Source organism: Girardinichthys multiradiatus, chromosome 3 (genome assembly GCF_021462225.1).
Source record: "Girardinichthys multiradiatus isolate DD_20200921_A chromosome 3, DD_fGirMul_XY1, whole genome shotgun sequence".
In the NCBI taxonomy this organism is placed as follows: domain Eukaryota; kingdom Metazoa; phylum Chordata; class Actinopteri; order Cyprinodontiformes; family Goodeidae; genus Girardinichthys; species Girardinichthys multiradiatus.
This window is the reverse complement of record NC_061796.1, coordinates 33,561,019-33,577,482: the sequence shown is the minus strand read 5'-3', so window position 1 is coordinate 33,577,482 and position 16,464 is coordinate 33,561,019. Positions and strand designations below refer to the sequence as shown.

Here is a 16,464-nt window from a genome sequence, read left to right as displayed (position 1 = left end):
ACCACAGCGTTTAGTACTTGGGCCAATTCTCTTTACTATATATATGCTTCCAATAGGTCAAATTACCAGGCAGCATAGGATAAATTTTCAATGTTACGCTGATGATACTCAGCTTTACTTATCCATAAATCCTGAGGAGCCCAACCAGTTAGATAGACTACAAGTATGTCTTGAAGATATAAAAACTTGGATGACTTTAAATTTTTTGTTTCTAAATTCAGACAAGACAGATGTTGTTGTCTTTGGACCGGAGTCTTTAAAAAAGAAACTGCTTAGTGAATCACTTAACCTGGATGGCATTAAATTGACCTCCGGTAATAATGTAAAAGACCTTGGTGTTATTTTTGACCAGGACATGTCATTTAAATCCCATATTAAACAGGTTTCTAGGATTTCCTTCTTTCACCTCCGGAACATTGCCAAAATTAGAAATCTCCTATCCAGGAGTGACGCTGAAAAACTAGTCCATACATTTGTTACTTCAAGGCTGGACTATTGTAATTCTTTACTATCAGGATGTCCAAAAAATGCAGTTAAAAGCTTTCAGCTGATTACAAATGCTGCAGCAAGAGTTCTGATGAAAATTAAAAAGAGTGATCATATTTCTCCTATTTTAGCTTCTCTTCATTGGCTACCTGTTAAATCCTGAATAGAATTTAAAATTCTCCTCCTCACATTTAAAGTCCTTAATGATCTAGCTCCATCATACATCAGAGATCTGATTGTTCCATATATTCCTAACAGAGCCATGATGATACAACAACAAAGTCAATCATTGACCTCCTGCCTAGGGTGTCCTGGTGCCAAGGGCACTGATGGACATCCTTATGTTTGAACATGGTGTTCATTATGGACAATCCGTGACTAACACCGAAGTCCAATAACAAAGCACTACTCGGATTCAGATCGGGGAGGCCATTCCTCCCGATCACGCCTCTCCAGGTGTCAGTGTCGTTTCCCATGTTGGCGTCGAAGTTTCCCAGCAGAATAATGGAGTCCCAGGGAGGGGCACTATCCAGCACCCCAGACAGGGGGCCCGTAGGCCGAAATGACTGTCAGAGACCTGTCCCCAACCCGAAGGCCAGGGATGCGACCCTCTCATCCACTGGGGTAAACCCCAACACGAGACGGCTGAGCTGGGGGACAACAAGCAAACCCACCCCAGCCTGCCACCTCTCCCCGTGGGCCACTCCATTAGCATTAGTTTTTCTGCCTGCATTTTGCATATGTCCTTTATAGGCACATTTAATAAACCATAATAACATGGAAGTTAATTTATTTCAGTAACTCAATTCAATAAGTGACACAAATATATACATTAATTACACACAGACTAAAATCTTAAAGCCATTGTTTCAGTTAATTAGTATGATTTGCTACTTACAGCTAATGTGGGCATAACATTTAAGATTTGAATATAAAATCATACCAATTAAAAACATTTTCAATACAGAAAAGTGGTCTTATTGAAAGTGTGTTTACTACCTGCTTCAAGTAGGTTAATTTCAAAAGATACTTTAAATCTGACAAATTAACCTCATTGGACTTCTATTATTATATGTATTTATCATATGTAGAATATATCATATTTTTTAATTTATTGAACATAACTGTACATGGCTCTTAACCTGCAATAGGGACTTTGTATGGGTTTAATTCAGCAATTTAATAATCATGTCGCTCTTCCATAAAGGAAAGATTTAAGGATCATGACTAATAGCTGTCAAGAGGATCTCTACTTCAGGGCACGGCAGGGTTAATGCAGATTTCACACCTGACTGCAATCACCATCATCAGGCTGCTTCTTCCTAGATGAAAGGAGATGTTGGATGACCAGACTTCACCTGATCATCAGCCTTTGTGGTATAGTCAAGCCATCTATATATCTCCTCTAGTTTTTTTCTAGTTTATTCACTTTCCATTGTGAATATTAAATCGCTGCATGAGTTCTAGTTTACTTGAGCTCCTCTTGTCCTCTGTGCCTCCTAGGTTGAAGTTCATGTAAGCCAATTCCTGATTCCTTGTGTCCAACAGCTCGAGGAGTCTGTAAATATTCCAGCCGACGGGAACAAATGGAGTTTTCCCATTATGCCTTCAATTTGAAATAGTGGATCCATGCAGTAAGAGTAATGTAAACAGCGTTAACCCAGCTGGTGTATGACCATAAACATTTCTGACACAATATCAGAATTCTTTATTGAAATCCATCAACTTAATTAACCAACCTTTCAGTTTTCTGCTAATTCTTTGGAAATATGAGTAACTAATGGAAACATCTGTGACTCTTCTCAAACCATTTAGTCACACATCAGTAGATTTGCACCAGTGGTACCTTTATGGCTGCTAATATTGATATCAGTAAATTATTTAAATGACGAGTAACTAGTACAACAGTTTACTGTAATCAAAAGGTTAACAGCACATAATTGTGAGAATGTAAAGAAAAATTGGAATATGTTCAGAAAAACATTTGTTGCTTGATATTAAAACAATGCCAAGCTCTACTGATTGTTGTTTCCAACATCAAGACCTTATGGTTATCGTTAATCTGCTTCAAATCATGTTGGAATATACGGTAAACATACTTCAGCTGCATATCTGGAATTCTGAAGGCCAGCCCTCTGCGCAAAAAGAGTTTGTTTGTCCAACATCCAGAATGTTTTTCTTCAGGTCACATATGACTGTGGGAGTATTGGTCCTAGATAACAGAAAGAAGTGTTCTTATAAGTAAAGCTCAGATCCACCTTTTCTATATAAACCAGGGCTGCAGAGGAAGTTTTTTCATCAACAAGATCACTCAGCAACAATGAGGTCTCTGGTGTTTGTTCTGCTCATTGGAGCTGCTTGTAAGTTTGTTTGTCTATTCTGCATTGAATAAGCTTCTACACTGAGTTTCAAAATGTTTAGTTCAACACTTAATGTTTTTTTTCTGTGTTTTAGTTGCCTTGGATGACGACAAGATTGTTGGAGGGTATGAGTGCACACCCCACTCTCAGCCTCATCAGGTGTCTCTGAATGTTGGCTACCACTTCTGTGGTGGCTCCCTGGTCAACGAGTTATGGATTGTGTCTGCTGCTCACTGTTACCAGAAGTAAGTGCCCATAATTACTTGTGTCTTCATGACAGAAGGCCTGATTTACTTATATTAACATTCTAATGTGTTTGTACTCACAATTTGTCTTTGAACTCTTTGCAGCCGTATTGAAGTTCGTCTGGGAGAGCACCACATCAACATCAACGAGGGAACTGAAGAGTTCATCAGCTCCTCCAATGTCATCCGCCATCCCAGTTACAATAGCTACACCATTGACAATGACATCATGCTGATCAAGCTCAGCAGGGCCGCTACCCTCAACCAGTATGTCCAGCCTGTGGCTCTGCCCAGCAGCTGTGCTTCTGCTGGTACCATGTGCTTAGTCTCTGGCTGGGGCAACACCATGAGCTCAAGTGAGTAAGATCTAAAATGTGGCTCCTCAGAGTTAAAGAGTGCTTTGACATATGGTTGCCATTGGGTTATTTTAGAGACTAATATTGTGCTCTGTTTTACACAATTCAGCTGCTGACAAGAACAGGCTGCAGTGCCTGGAGATCCCCGTCATATCCAACCAGGACTGTAATAACTCCTACCCTGGAATGATCACTGATTCCATGTTCTGTGCCGGATACCTGGAGGGAGGCAAGGACTCCTGCCAGGTATGGAGCAATTCAAATCCATACACGTCTCAGGCACAACACCTCAGCTTCTGTTCCAGGAATGTAACCAACATCTTTCCAGCAACTTAAGAACCAGGTTCAATCATTTTAATCTGCTTTGTTGTCAGGGTGATTCTGGTGGCCCGGTTGTGTGCAACGGTGAGCTGCATGGCATTGTTTCATGGGGATACGGATGTGCTGAGAGAGACCATCCCGGTGTCTACACCAAGGTAAAACAAAATTATATTTGTATTTGAAATAGTACAGCTACAAATAAACAGCATGTAAAATCCAATGTTGTTTCTTGTTTTTTATGCTTCTTGTACTAACATATCCTACACTGTCTTTATTCACAGGTCTGCCTCTTCAACGACTGGCTCCAGAACACCATGTCCAGCTATTAAACTGGATCCTACAATGGCCATCTAACACTGCTAAATTTCCACCATCATTCTGTACAATATGTAGACAGTTTGACACCAATAAATAAATCATAGAACTTTATTTCTCTTGGTTTCATGACATGTAGTTCCTTTCTTTGTTTACAAAATGTTTCTTTATTTTGTGAATAATGTTGAGATCCTCTTAATAAGACACATTTTGTCATTATACTGAAACTAATCTCATTTATCTGATGACCTATAAAAAACGTTCTCACTACTAACATTTCATACAAGAAGCATCTCATGATGGGTAAAAGCAAATAGCTCTCTCAAGACCTTTGCAGCCTTATTGTTGCAAAACATACCGATGGTATTGATGGCAGATTTATTTTGAAACTTCTGAATCTTCCAGTGAACATCATTGGGGCCAAAATCTGGAAATTAACCGAAAATCATTTTACCACAAACCAGCCATAACGATGTGCTCCTTAAACGATTTCTGTCCCAGGAGTCAAAGGAATTTCTGTAGTACTGTCCAAGAACCCTGCACAGAGCTTCTGAAACACCTGGAAGCGGCAATTCCAGTTTTTCAATTAAAATAAGAAGTAATGCACTCAAGCTCAATGACCATTATATCTACTGACTACGTCTGACTTTCCTGTCCCTGGTCAAGAATAAAATGTTGAAGGTCATTTCATATGTATTGATGCTCCATTCAGTATTGATTAGTCCAATGAGATGAAAATGAAGTTCCTCAGATGTCACAACACACCAAGTTGTGAGGAGAAATTAGACTATGAGGCTATTTTTCATCCCATGGCACTGGGATGTAGACAGTTTGACACCAATAAATAAATCATAATTCATAAAACTCTTGGTTTTATGTCATATTGTGCCTTTTCTCAAGTAATGTTGTACTACTTACAGTGTATTTTCATATTGTACATAACTTTGAGATTCTCTTAAATTGACACATTTTGTCATAATGCTGAAATTTGCCACTGGGTTTGCATGAAACATCTACCTCTAATATGTGCACACATGTTTCATGCCTAAACAATAATCTAATAACAATTAATTGTGTCATAGAAGGCCACAACCTCATTTCTATCCCTTCACAAATTGATTTTCTTGTTGATTGTATTGATACTATGAATAGAAACTGTACCAGCCTTGAAAAAGAAGGTTATCAGGCATAGGAACCTGACTCTCTGGTTTAATTTAGAGCTGTGTACTTTAAGGCACATCTTTAGGAAACTGGAGAGTAAGAAGTGGGACCAGGTCATTGTTTTACAAGTTACAATTGAGTCTCAAGTATTTACAAGTATTTTTAGGTCTCGACTTGAGTCCTAAGTAAAGACATGTAATTCTTAGTCACCTCCAAAGTCCAGACATGGAAGCCCTGAGTCACTTAATAAAAAGTTTATTTGATTACAGATGAATAATTATCATAGAAAATTATTTATTTATAGTATCTCTAAATAAATATCTAGAAATTGTTATGTTTTCCAGAACTAACAGCAAGAGAAAATGAACTTCAAAAAAGTCCGAAAATCTGTGCTGAGGTTGCATTTCACAGAAAATATTAATTAAAACGATTTCAACAGCCTGTAATCTGAAAAAAGGAGCAGACTGATGAATAATGAAAAATAGAATAAACAATCAAAGAAATCCACCCCCCCCCCCCCCCCCCCCCCAAATAAAAATCCATGTTAACCAGCTACAACGGTACAAGCCTGCCTTTGCAGTATTGTAAGAGTAATGTCAGATAGTGAATATAACTGGATAATACACTTTTATGCAAATTTCCTTTCTGAACCAGTTAATTTTATAAGACATTGTTTTGGTGCTACTATTGTATTTCTGCCAGCTGAGATGAACTGACTGGATCACATATTAATCAGAAGAAATTATTCCATTTGTATAAATAAAAATACTGGACAAGCCACCATGTAATTTTGCTATGAAGAGGTTAGCAGATTGCATTACTTTTTTTGTTTACAAATAACACTTTGTATTATCTGCGATGGACTGGCGACCTGTCCAGGTGTACCCCGCCTTTCGCCCATAGACTGCTGGAGATAGGCACCAGCTTCCCCGTGACCCACTATGGAATAAGCGGTAGAAAATGACTGACTGACTGACTTTGTATGATGTTGCAGCAAATGCTGGCCTTATTTGAAGTCTGTACAACTACCTGAAACTGACTCTGAGATTGATTTGCTAATCGGCTCAAATGTGCCAAACGCTTTGAAGCCACTGGATGTCATCAGAAGTGTTGCAGATGGTGCATATGCTGTAAGACTATTGCTTGGTTGGACAATTCACGGACCTTTGGGTGAGATTCAAGCTGAAGCTCAAGAGCAACCACAAATAACTGTCAACAGATTATCCTTAATCAGACTTGAGGAGCTTTGGAATCCACAATTTATAACAGATTTTCCAGAGTGTGCCAGAGATGAAACGGAACCTTCCAAGGAAGATCAGCAATTTTTGGATGAAGTCTCAAACTCTGCAAAGCTACATGACGGTCATTATTACATTGGACTCCCAATCAAGGATTCAAAAGTTTGCATGCCAGATAATAGAATTGTTGCTGAACAACGCCTTCAAACTCTGAAGAAAAACCTGTGAAGAATTCTTCTTTACATCAGGACTACAACAACTTAATGTCAGATATAATCTCTAAAGGTTATGCAGAAAGAGTATCAGATGACAACTTGGAATGTAATGAAGGCAGGGAATGCTATTTACCACACCATGGCGTTCTACATTCACAAAAGAAAAAGCTGACAAGGGTGTTTGATTGTTGAGCCAAGTACCAAGGAGCGTCGCTGAATAGTCAGCTCCTACAAGGTCCTGACTTGACCAGCATATTGATTGGAGTCCTGACTAGATTTCGTAAAGAGCCTGTTGTCAAAGCTGCAGATGTCGAAGCAATCTTTGACCAAGTTAGAGCACCAGAAGAAGATCGACATTTGTTAAGGTTTCTCTGGTGGCCTTATGGAGATTACACCCAAAACATGAAATATGAATATAGAATGACAGTACACGTGTTTGGATCAACATCATCTCCCAGTATTGCAAAATTTGCCCTAAGGAAATGTGCTGAAGATCATAAACAAAAGTTTAGCCCTCAACCCATGCATACAATCATGAACAACTTTTATGTTGATGACTGCCTTGTCTCAACAGCTTCAGAAGGAAATGCATAGGCTCTCTATCAAGAACTCTGCAATGTTTTGAAAGGAGACTTTTTATTGAACAAGTGGATAAGTAACAGTCGCAAGGTGTTGTCTGTAATACCTGAAACTAACAAAGCAAAGGAAATAAAAGCTCTGGACTTAAACAATGATGGACTTCCAGTGGAAAGAGTTTTAGGGGTTCAATGGTGTGCTGAGTCCGATGTTTTCATGTTCAGAATCATTTTGAAAGATCAATCCCTAATAAGACGTGGGATTCTCTCTGCAGTCAGCTCTGTTTACAACCCCCTGGGAATGTTGGCACCAGTAATCTTGATTGCTAAGAAGATTGTGCTAAAATTGTGTCGAAGAAAGACTGGATGGGATGATGCATTACCCGATGCAGTCATACAGGAATGGACTTTCTGGATGCAAGGTCTTCACGAGCTGTAGGACTTCAAAGTTAATTGTTGTTTCACACCTAACAGTTTTGGAACTGTGAATGCCGCTCAGTTACATCATTTTGCAGATGCATCTGAGTTACTATGATATAGTAACTTACTTGTTACTAAAGAACGAACAGGACCAGGCAAACTGTATCTTAATTATGGGAAAAGCACATGTTGCCCCTTTAAAGCCAATTACAATTCCTCGAATTGAATTAACTGCCGCTGTGGTAGCAGGCAGAATGGACGCAATGTGGAAGAAGAAACTTCAGCTGGAACTAAAGGATTCAGTATTTTGGACTGATAGCGCATCTGTGCTAAAATACATCAACAGCAAAATATCAAAGTTTCATACCTTTGTTGCCAACATAGTTTCGGAAATTGCCAAAGTTTCTAAGGCTCTACAATAGTGATATGTTGATACAGCTAGCAATCCAGCAGATATGGCTTCTCGAGGTCTAACAGTTTAATCTTTCCTAAAGAACAAAAAAACATGGGTGTCTGGGCCTCCATTTCTTCTGTTGCCACAAGAGGAGTGGCCTCAAAATCCTGATGAAGTGAAAGAAATCTCATCACATGATTTAGAAATTAGGTGTGAATGCTGTTCAAACATCACATGAAATTGATCCAGATTTTCAGCGTATTCAATACTTTTCATCCTGGACTCATCTGAAACGAGCAGTGGCATGGATTCTAAGAGTGAAAAAACTGCTTCTACATCACAGTAGAAAAAAGATGGGGGTTAAGGATGATCCCGAGCAAAGAAATATTGAACTTCAGAAGGAGAAGTTGCTGTTGATCAGCCGTCTCACAGTGGAAGAGCTGGATAGTGCTGAAAAGGCTATAATTTCTTTTTGTCAAAGGAAGACGTTTGTAGATGAAATCTCCTATTTAACAAAAGGGATGAATGTAAAGACCAGTCACTTTGTAAACTTAATCCCAGGAAAATAGTGTATTGAGAGTTGGTAGAAGATTTAGCCGAACAGTGGTGCCAGAAGAGACGAAACATCATTTATTCTTGCAAAAGACACTCATATTTCTAATCTGATCCTTCAACATACCCAACAGGTGGGACATGGAGGTCGTAACAATATGCTGTCTAAACTGCAGCAGAAATACTGGATTCCAGGTGTCACAGTACCAATAAGGAAAATTATGGCTAAATGTGTTGTGTGTCGGTGCATTGATGCTTCACCAGGACAAAAACAAATGGCAGACTTATCCTTACATAGGGTAACGCCTGATAAACCTCCTTTCACCTATGTCGGAGTTGACTATTTTGGACCATTTCAAGTAAAACGTGGAAGAACTACTGTGAAATGCTATGGTGTCATATTCACATGTTTATCCTCAAGAGCCATTCATATTAAAGCGGCATCATCACTGGACACAGGCTCCTTCATCAATTGCCTTTGTTGCTTCATTGCCAGACGTGGCCAAGTAAAAGACCTGCGATCTGACAATGGTACTAATTTTGTGAGAGCACATTGTGAGTAGAAGGAAATTATAAAAGGTTGGAATCAATGTCATGTACACAATACACTTCTAGAGAAGAGCATTAAATGGACATTTTATTCCCCAGCTGGCTCGCATCATGGAGGAGTATTGGAAAGACTTATAAGATCTTTGAGAAGCGTTCTTCTTTCCACTTTGAAATGTGCAGAGTCTCGGTGAAGAAGGTCTCAGGAGTGTTTTATGTGAAGCTGAAGCTATTCTGAACAGCAGACCTATTACAAAAGCTTCCATGGACCCAAATGACCTTGAAGCACTTACACCGCACCACCTGTTGCTTCTCAAGACAGCACCGTCGCTTCCACCAGGATGTTTTCAGAAGAATGACATATATGCTCGCCGTAGATGGAGACAGGTTCAACCTATGTCGGATCTTTTGTGGAAAAGGTGGATTAAGGAATATCTTCTTCAACTGCAACAAAGGCAGAAATGCAAAACCCAAGACGGAATTTCATGCCAGGAGACATTGTGCTCATCACTGATGATTCAGTGCCACGGAATTCCTGGATAACTGGAAAAACTGAAGCCACGATTCAGGACAAAAAAGGATGTGTTCGTCATCTTCGGATCAAGACAAAGACTGGAGTTCTGAATAGACCGATAAATAAAATCTGTCTTTTATACATATACATATATCTTTGTTTTGCTTGTTTTACTTACTGACTACTTTCTTCACAAATTTACAATGGTGTTACGGGGAATAGTATTGGTCAATGTGACACTAACAGGTAATTAAAATGTGTATCTGCTCTGTCTTCTTAAAACCCCCTGTAGGTCGTAATAGATGGCCGCTCACACTGAGCCTAGTTTTGTTGGGGGTTTCTTTCTTTTAAAGGGAGGTTTCCTTACCATTGTGGCAACATGCTAGTTCAGAAGAAGGAAAGTCAGTTATATGATTTAATCAACCGATTTTTTTAGATATAAAACTTTTTTACCAATTGGTATAATAAACTTAATTTGACTGTTAGAACTAGGCCTGGATTGGAATGTTTTTAACAGACTTTGAATCTGTCAGTAGGTTGGACTGAATTAAATAGTCAGTCATTTTCTACTGCTTATTCCATAGTGGGTTGTGGGGAAGCTGGTGCCTATCTCCAGCAGTCTATGGGCGAGAGGCAGGGTACACCCTGGACAGGTTGCCAGTCCATTGCAGGGCAACACACAAACAACCATGCACACACTCATTCATACACCTAAGGGCAATTTAGATAGACCAATTAACCTAACAGACATGTCTTTGGACTGTGGGAGGAAGCCAGAGTACCCAGTGAGAACCCACGCATGCACGGGGAGAACATGCAAACTCCATGCAGAAAGACCCCTGGATGGGAATTGAACCCAGGACCTTCTTGCTGCAAGGCAACAGTGCTACCAACTGCATCACCGTGCAGCCACCATGCAGCCATGAACTAACTATATATTTCTAAATATACAATGGAGCTTTTTGTTATTTAAAGTGCCATGAGATGACACTTGTTGTGAATTGGTGCAATGTAAATTAACTGAACTGAATTGAATTAAGCTTAATTTTATGGGTTTTGTTAATCAAGGGAATTTAATTGCACATGCCTTCAGTACCTGCAGATTTCACTACACCATCTAATCTTTCTAACATTTAGTCTTACATGCCCCAACAGTGATGAAATGTTAGAAGATTCCTCTTGGGTTTTACTAATTCTGTCACTTACTAGTTCCACTCATGGCTGCAGATCCAGTGATATAACCAGGGCTGCAGGAATCCAATAGCATTATATAACTCCAACCTCAACTTTAGATGTTCATGTCAAAGCTACTGTTCTGTCGTTATTTCCAATTCAAGTCAATATGAAACATTTAGTTATGCCCTGGTTTCTATCCTCTAATTATGCACATTTTTGCCAATACTGATCTTTACTGCTGTGATTCACTGTAAAGTAATTTTTTGATTTTGAGTGTTTATTAGTTACCTTATTCTTTCTTGCAAAACAGCTTGTAACATTGTTTAGAAAAGTGCTGTACAAATGATATTTTAATATGTGCCTTAGTGTGGGTGTGCCTGACAGTGGTATGCTATGGAGTCATGTCACAGCAATAATATTAAAGATATAGAACTTAAAATCATCCTTTTATTTCAGCTACAAACATGCTCCATCTTTCTCAAATGACTTTAGTGTCCAAATGATTGCCAGTCAGGGGGAAAAACAGCCATCGTAGTTGTTAGTTGTCAGCTGCCATATATGGGTGTTTTTACTTTCGGGACATTTTGCAGGAATTCTAACAATATTTAACCAGATCTGATTGACACAGTTGGTAAATTCACATGATGCCATAGCTCAAGGTTATGTTGCCTTATCAGTAGTGTCACCAGTGTTAACATACCTGGCAGAAGAGTGAGTTAAACTTAGCATAATATCTATACCACTGGTGTAAACCAGAATATTGTGGAAAATGGAAAGATATTGAAACAAAAATATTGGAATCAATTCAAAGCATAATTGGAGATAAGGAAAGCTTTGAAGGAATAAGACCTACTTGGATCCAGTAACTAAACACACATTAGATTTATGGTTTAAAATACATAAGATATAGAAAATTTAGAAAAATTTTAAAACTGCTTTGTATGACCAGAACTATAAATACTAGATTTTTAATGGAATGATGGCATGGTGCAATTGGAAGGTTTCCAACAACTAGTACAGAAATTTCATTTAGGAAAACATGATTTTTTTTGCTACCCCTAAATGAGAAATTATTATAGATTATTTATTAATTATTACAGATAAACCCTCCAAAAAAAGGAGAGCATAGTGATCCAAATTATAACTAAGGCATATGGGAACAGCAATGGAAAACAATATATACAGCATTAATAAGCATAAATAAAGACACAACAAAAGCTTCAAAGAATAAATGGGGGAAAAAAAGGTTAACATACATATTGATGCAATAGAATGGTAGAACACATGGAAGATCCACCAGACAACCACCAGCTCTCAGACCTGGAGGGGGTATGCCTGGAAAAATCTTATAAGATTTTTTTATTACACCAAAAATAAGAAGCAAACAGCTAAAAGACAACAGAGATTCTGTAGAGGATGTGGAGATGTTGATGTGGATGATTCACATATTTTCTGTAAATGTCCAAAAATATATGTATTAAGGGAAATTATCTGTGAAGTCATAAATAATGTCTTAGGATTCAAAGTCCCACTGAGACAAGAAGTACTCTATCTATGTAAATTTTCAGTGGGAACCAATCATGACTGTGATAAATATTTTGTTAAAACATTGCTCACAGCGGCCAAAAAGGCAGTACGAAGGAATTGGAGGAAGAAAGACATACCATCAAAAGCCAATGGACTGCAACAATAGAGGGCGTATTCTTAATGGAAAAAATTGACACACAGGTTGAAACTACAAAAACCACAGATGAACAAAAAAATTGAAAAAAATTATAATTTACATGAAAGCATGATGTACAGGTCCTTCTCAAAATATTAGCATATTGTGATACAGTTCATTATTTTCCATAATGTCATGATGAAAACTTAACATTCATATATTTTAGATTCATTGCACACTAACTGAAATATTTCAGGTCTTTTATTGTCTTAATACGGATGATTTTGGCATACAGCTCATGAAAACCCAAAATTCCTATCTCACAAAATTAGCATATCATTAAAAGGGTCTCTAAACGAGCTATGAACCTAATCAACTGAATCAACGAGTTAACTCTAAACACCTGCAAAAGATTCCTGAGGCCTTTAAAACTCCCAGCCTGGTTCATCACTCAAAACCCCAATCATGGGTAAGACTGCCGACCTGACTGCTGTCCAGAAGGCCACTATTGACACCATCAAGCAAGAGGGTAAGACACAGAAAAAAAATTCTGAACGAATAGGCTGTTCCCAGAGTGCTGTATCAAGGCACCTCAGTGCGAAGTCTGTGGGAAGGAAAAAGTGTGGCAGAAAACGCTGCACAACGAGAAGAGGTGACCGGACCCTGAGGAAGATTGTGGAGAAGGGCCGATTCCAGACCTTGGGTGACCTGCGGAAGCAGTGGACTGAGTCTGGAGTAGAAACATCCGGAGCCACCGTGCACAGGCATGTGCAGGAAAAGGGCTACAGGTGCCGCATTCCCCAGGTCAAGCCACTTTTGAACCAGAAACAGCGGCAGAAGCGCCTGATATGGGCTACAGAGAAGCAGCACTGGACTGTTGCTCAGTGGTCCAAAGTACTTTTTTCGGATGAAAGCAAATTCTTCATGTCATTCAGAAATCAAGGTGCCAGAGTCTGGAGGAAGACTGGAGAAAAGGAAATGCCAAAATGCCAGAAGTCCAGTGTCAAGTACCCACAGTCAGTGATGGTCTGGGGTGCCGTGTCAGCTGCTGATGTTGGTCCACTGTGTTTTATCAAGGGCAGGGTCAATGCAGCTAGCTATCAGGAGATTTTGGAGCACTTCATGCTTCCATCTGCTGAAAAGCTTTATGAAGATGAAGATTTCATTTTTCAGCAAGACCTGGCACCTGCTCACAGTGCCAAAACCACTGGTAAATGGTTTACTGACCATGGTATCACTGTGCTCAATTGGCCTGCCAACTCTCCTGACCTGAACCCCATAGAGAATCTGTGGGATATTGTGAAGAGAACGTTGAGAGACTCAAGACCCAACACTCTGGATGAGCTAAAGGCCGCCATCGAAGCATCCTGGGCCTCCATAAGACCTCAGCAGTGCCACAGGCTGATTGCCTCCATGCCACGCCGCATTGAAGCAGTCATTTCTGCCAAAGGATTCCCGACCAAGTATTGAGTGCATAACTGTACATGATTATTTGAAAGTTGACGTTGTTTGTATTAAAAACACTTTTCTTTTATTGGTCGGATGAAATATGCTAATTTTGTGAGATAGGAATTTTGGGTTTTCATGAGCTGTAAGCCAAAATCATCCGTATTAAGACAATAAAAGACCTGAAATATTTCAGTTAGTGTGCAATGAATCTAAAATATATGAATGTTAAATTTTCATCATGACATTATGGAAAATAATGAACTGTATCACAATATGCTATAATTTTGAGAAGGACCTGTATGTCAAAGATTTTGTTCCCTGGCAAATGTGTTACATATGTTCTGAATTACAAGTAAAATATTAAAAACTCAATGAGAATAAGTATAAAAAAGGTTAAACTCAGCTTACCTAAACAGACTTGTAAATGATATGGTAATGTCATGAAATTTAACATGAAACATTTATTTTTGGGCTGCATGGTGGCGCAGGTGGTGGCACTGTTGCCTTGCAGTAAGAAGGTTCTGGGTTCAATTCCCAGCTGGGGGGGGTCTTTCTGCATTGAGTTTGCATGTGCTCCCTGTGCATGTGTGGGTTCTCACTGGGTACTCCAGCTTCCTCCCACAGTCCAAAGACATGCCTGTTAGGTTAATTGGTAAATCTAAATTGCCCTTAGGTGTATGAATGAGTGTGTGCATGGCTGTGTGTTGCCCTATGATGGACTGGTGACCTGTCCAGGGTGTACCCTGCCTCTTGCCCATAGACAGCTGGAGATAGGCACCAGCTCCCCCATGATCCACTATGGAATAAGCGGTAGTGACTGACTGACATTTATTTTATTCAACTTCAACTAATCATTTACTTAAGTACAAAATGGTTTTCCAGGTTGTTTTTAGTGACACGCAGCAATCTCTACTGAGAAAACTGCTAAATATTCCTACATCTTGGAAAAACACATGCACATACAGTAAATCTGCTTTCATCTTGATCAACATATAAAGTTAAAACAGCACTGAAACATCTATTTTGTCAAATGTCAGATACTCTAAGATCATAAAGTCAATCAAGTTAATTCACAAAACCCCTGTAAAAACATTAATGTATATATAAAGTACTGTGCAAAAGTTTTAGGCAGGTGTGAAAATTGCTGTAAACAAATAATGCATTCAGAAATATAAATGATTATTGTTTATTTTAATCAATTTACAAAATGCTAAGTGAGCAAACCCAAACATACAGCCAAAGTCATTAAGAACTATCTTCAGCGTAAAGGAGAACAAGAAGATGAACAAGACGTGATGGTAAGGCCCCCACAGAGCCCTGATCTCATCATCATTGAGTGTGTCTGGGATTACATGAAGAGACTGAAGGATGTGAGAAAAGCCTACATCCACAGAAGATCTGTGATTAGCTCTCCAAGATGTTTGGAACATCCTACCAGCCGAGTTCCTTCAAAAACTCTATGCAAGTTTACCTAGAAGAATTGATGCTGTTTTGAAGGCAAAGGGTGGTCACACCAAATATTGAATTGATTGAGATTTCTCTTTTGTTCATTCACTGGATTTTGTTGATTGATGAAAATAAATGATTAACACTTCCATTTTTGAAGTATTCTTTGTTAACAGCATTTTTACAGACCTGCCTGAAACTTTTGCACAGTATTGTATATATATATATATATATATATATATATATATACATATATATATATGTATAAATCGGTGTGTGTGTGTGTGTGTGTGTGTGTGTGTGCATTGAAAGGGGGGTTATAATTCCCTTAAATTATTTCATGTCAAAACACAGCTCCAATGTGGTTTCACATCTAGTTTTTTTATCAGCAATTTTACTGCTTGAATACATATATATATATATATATTTTTTTTTTTATAATGTTTTTATGCTTTTCTGTCATTAGTGAGTCTGTTCACAAGCCACTATGGCAGACTTAAAGAAGCATCTTTAATTTCTGTCAAGGTAGTTAATGATTTAAAAAAAAAAAAAAAGATCCACCAACTAAAATCAGTTGAAAGGTAATTTTGCTTGAGAGTGAATATTGTTAATATGGATGAAGCCAGTTACAGGTCTTAGCAGTAATTAGGATTTATCTGCAACATTAACAGTTAACTCCCCAAAATCAATCAGTCCAGTTCTAACTGTTATCAGATATTATAAAGTTATTTGTCCTGTCTTTAAATCAACAAAATTATAACGACCTATAAAAATGTGACTTGGTTATGTGGAGTTAAACAAGCCATCTGCTAATAAAGTCCTGTCAGAGTTGATGGAAATTATGCATTTAAACAGTACTAAATACGCTTGTCAAACAAAGTTAAAGGTACTGTTTAAAAACTGAAAAAATGCAGTCAAAGGCAATACAAAAATATTTTAAAATGAAAAAGCCAAAGGTGGCATATTTGTTTGTCCAACATCCAGAATGTTTTTCTTCAGGTCACATATGACTGTGGGAGTATTGGTCCTAGA

General features: G+C 38.5%; 1 protein-coding gene across 1 annotated transcript; it reads left to right on the top strand.

Annotated features, from left to right (window-relative positions):
• The first annotated feature begins 2,692 nt into the window (after nucleotides 1-2,692).
• LOC124866265 (trypsin-2-like) lies at nucleotides 2,693-4,197 on the top strand. Its single transcript, XM_047361973.1, has 6 exons — nucleotides 2,693-2,846; nucleotides 2,941-3,091; nucleotides 3,197-3,447; nucleotides 3,557-3,693; nucleotides 3,822-3,923; nucleotides 4,050-4,197. Exons 1-6 carry the CDS (start codon nucleotides 2,807-2,809, stop codon nucleotides 4,095-4,097), a joined length of 729 nt encoding a protein of 242 aa, XP_047217929.1. The 5' UTR covers nucleotides 2,693-2,806; the 3' UTR covers nucleotides 4,098-4,197.
• Nucleotides 4,198-16,464: the final 12,267 nt, after the last annotated feature.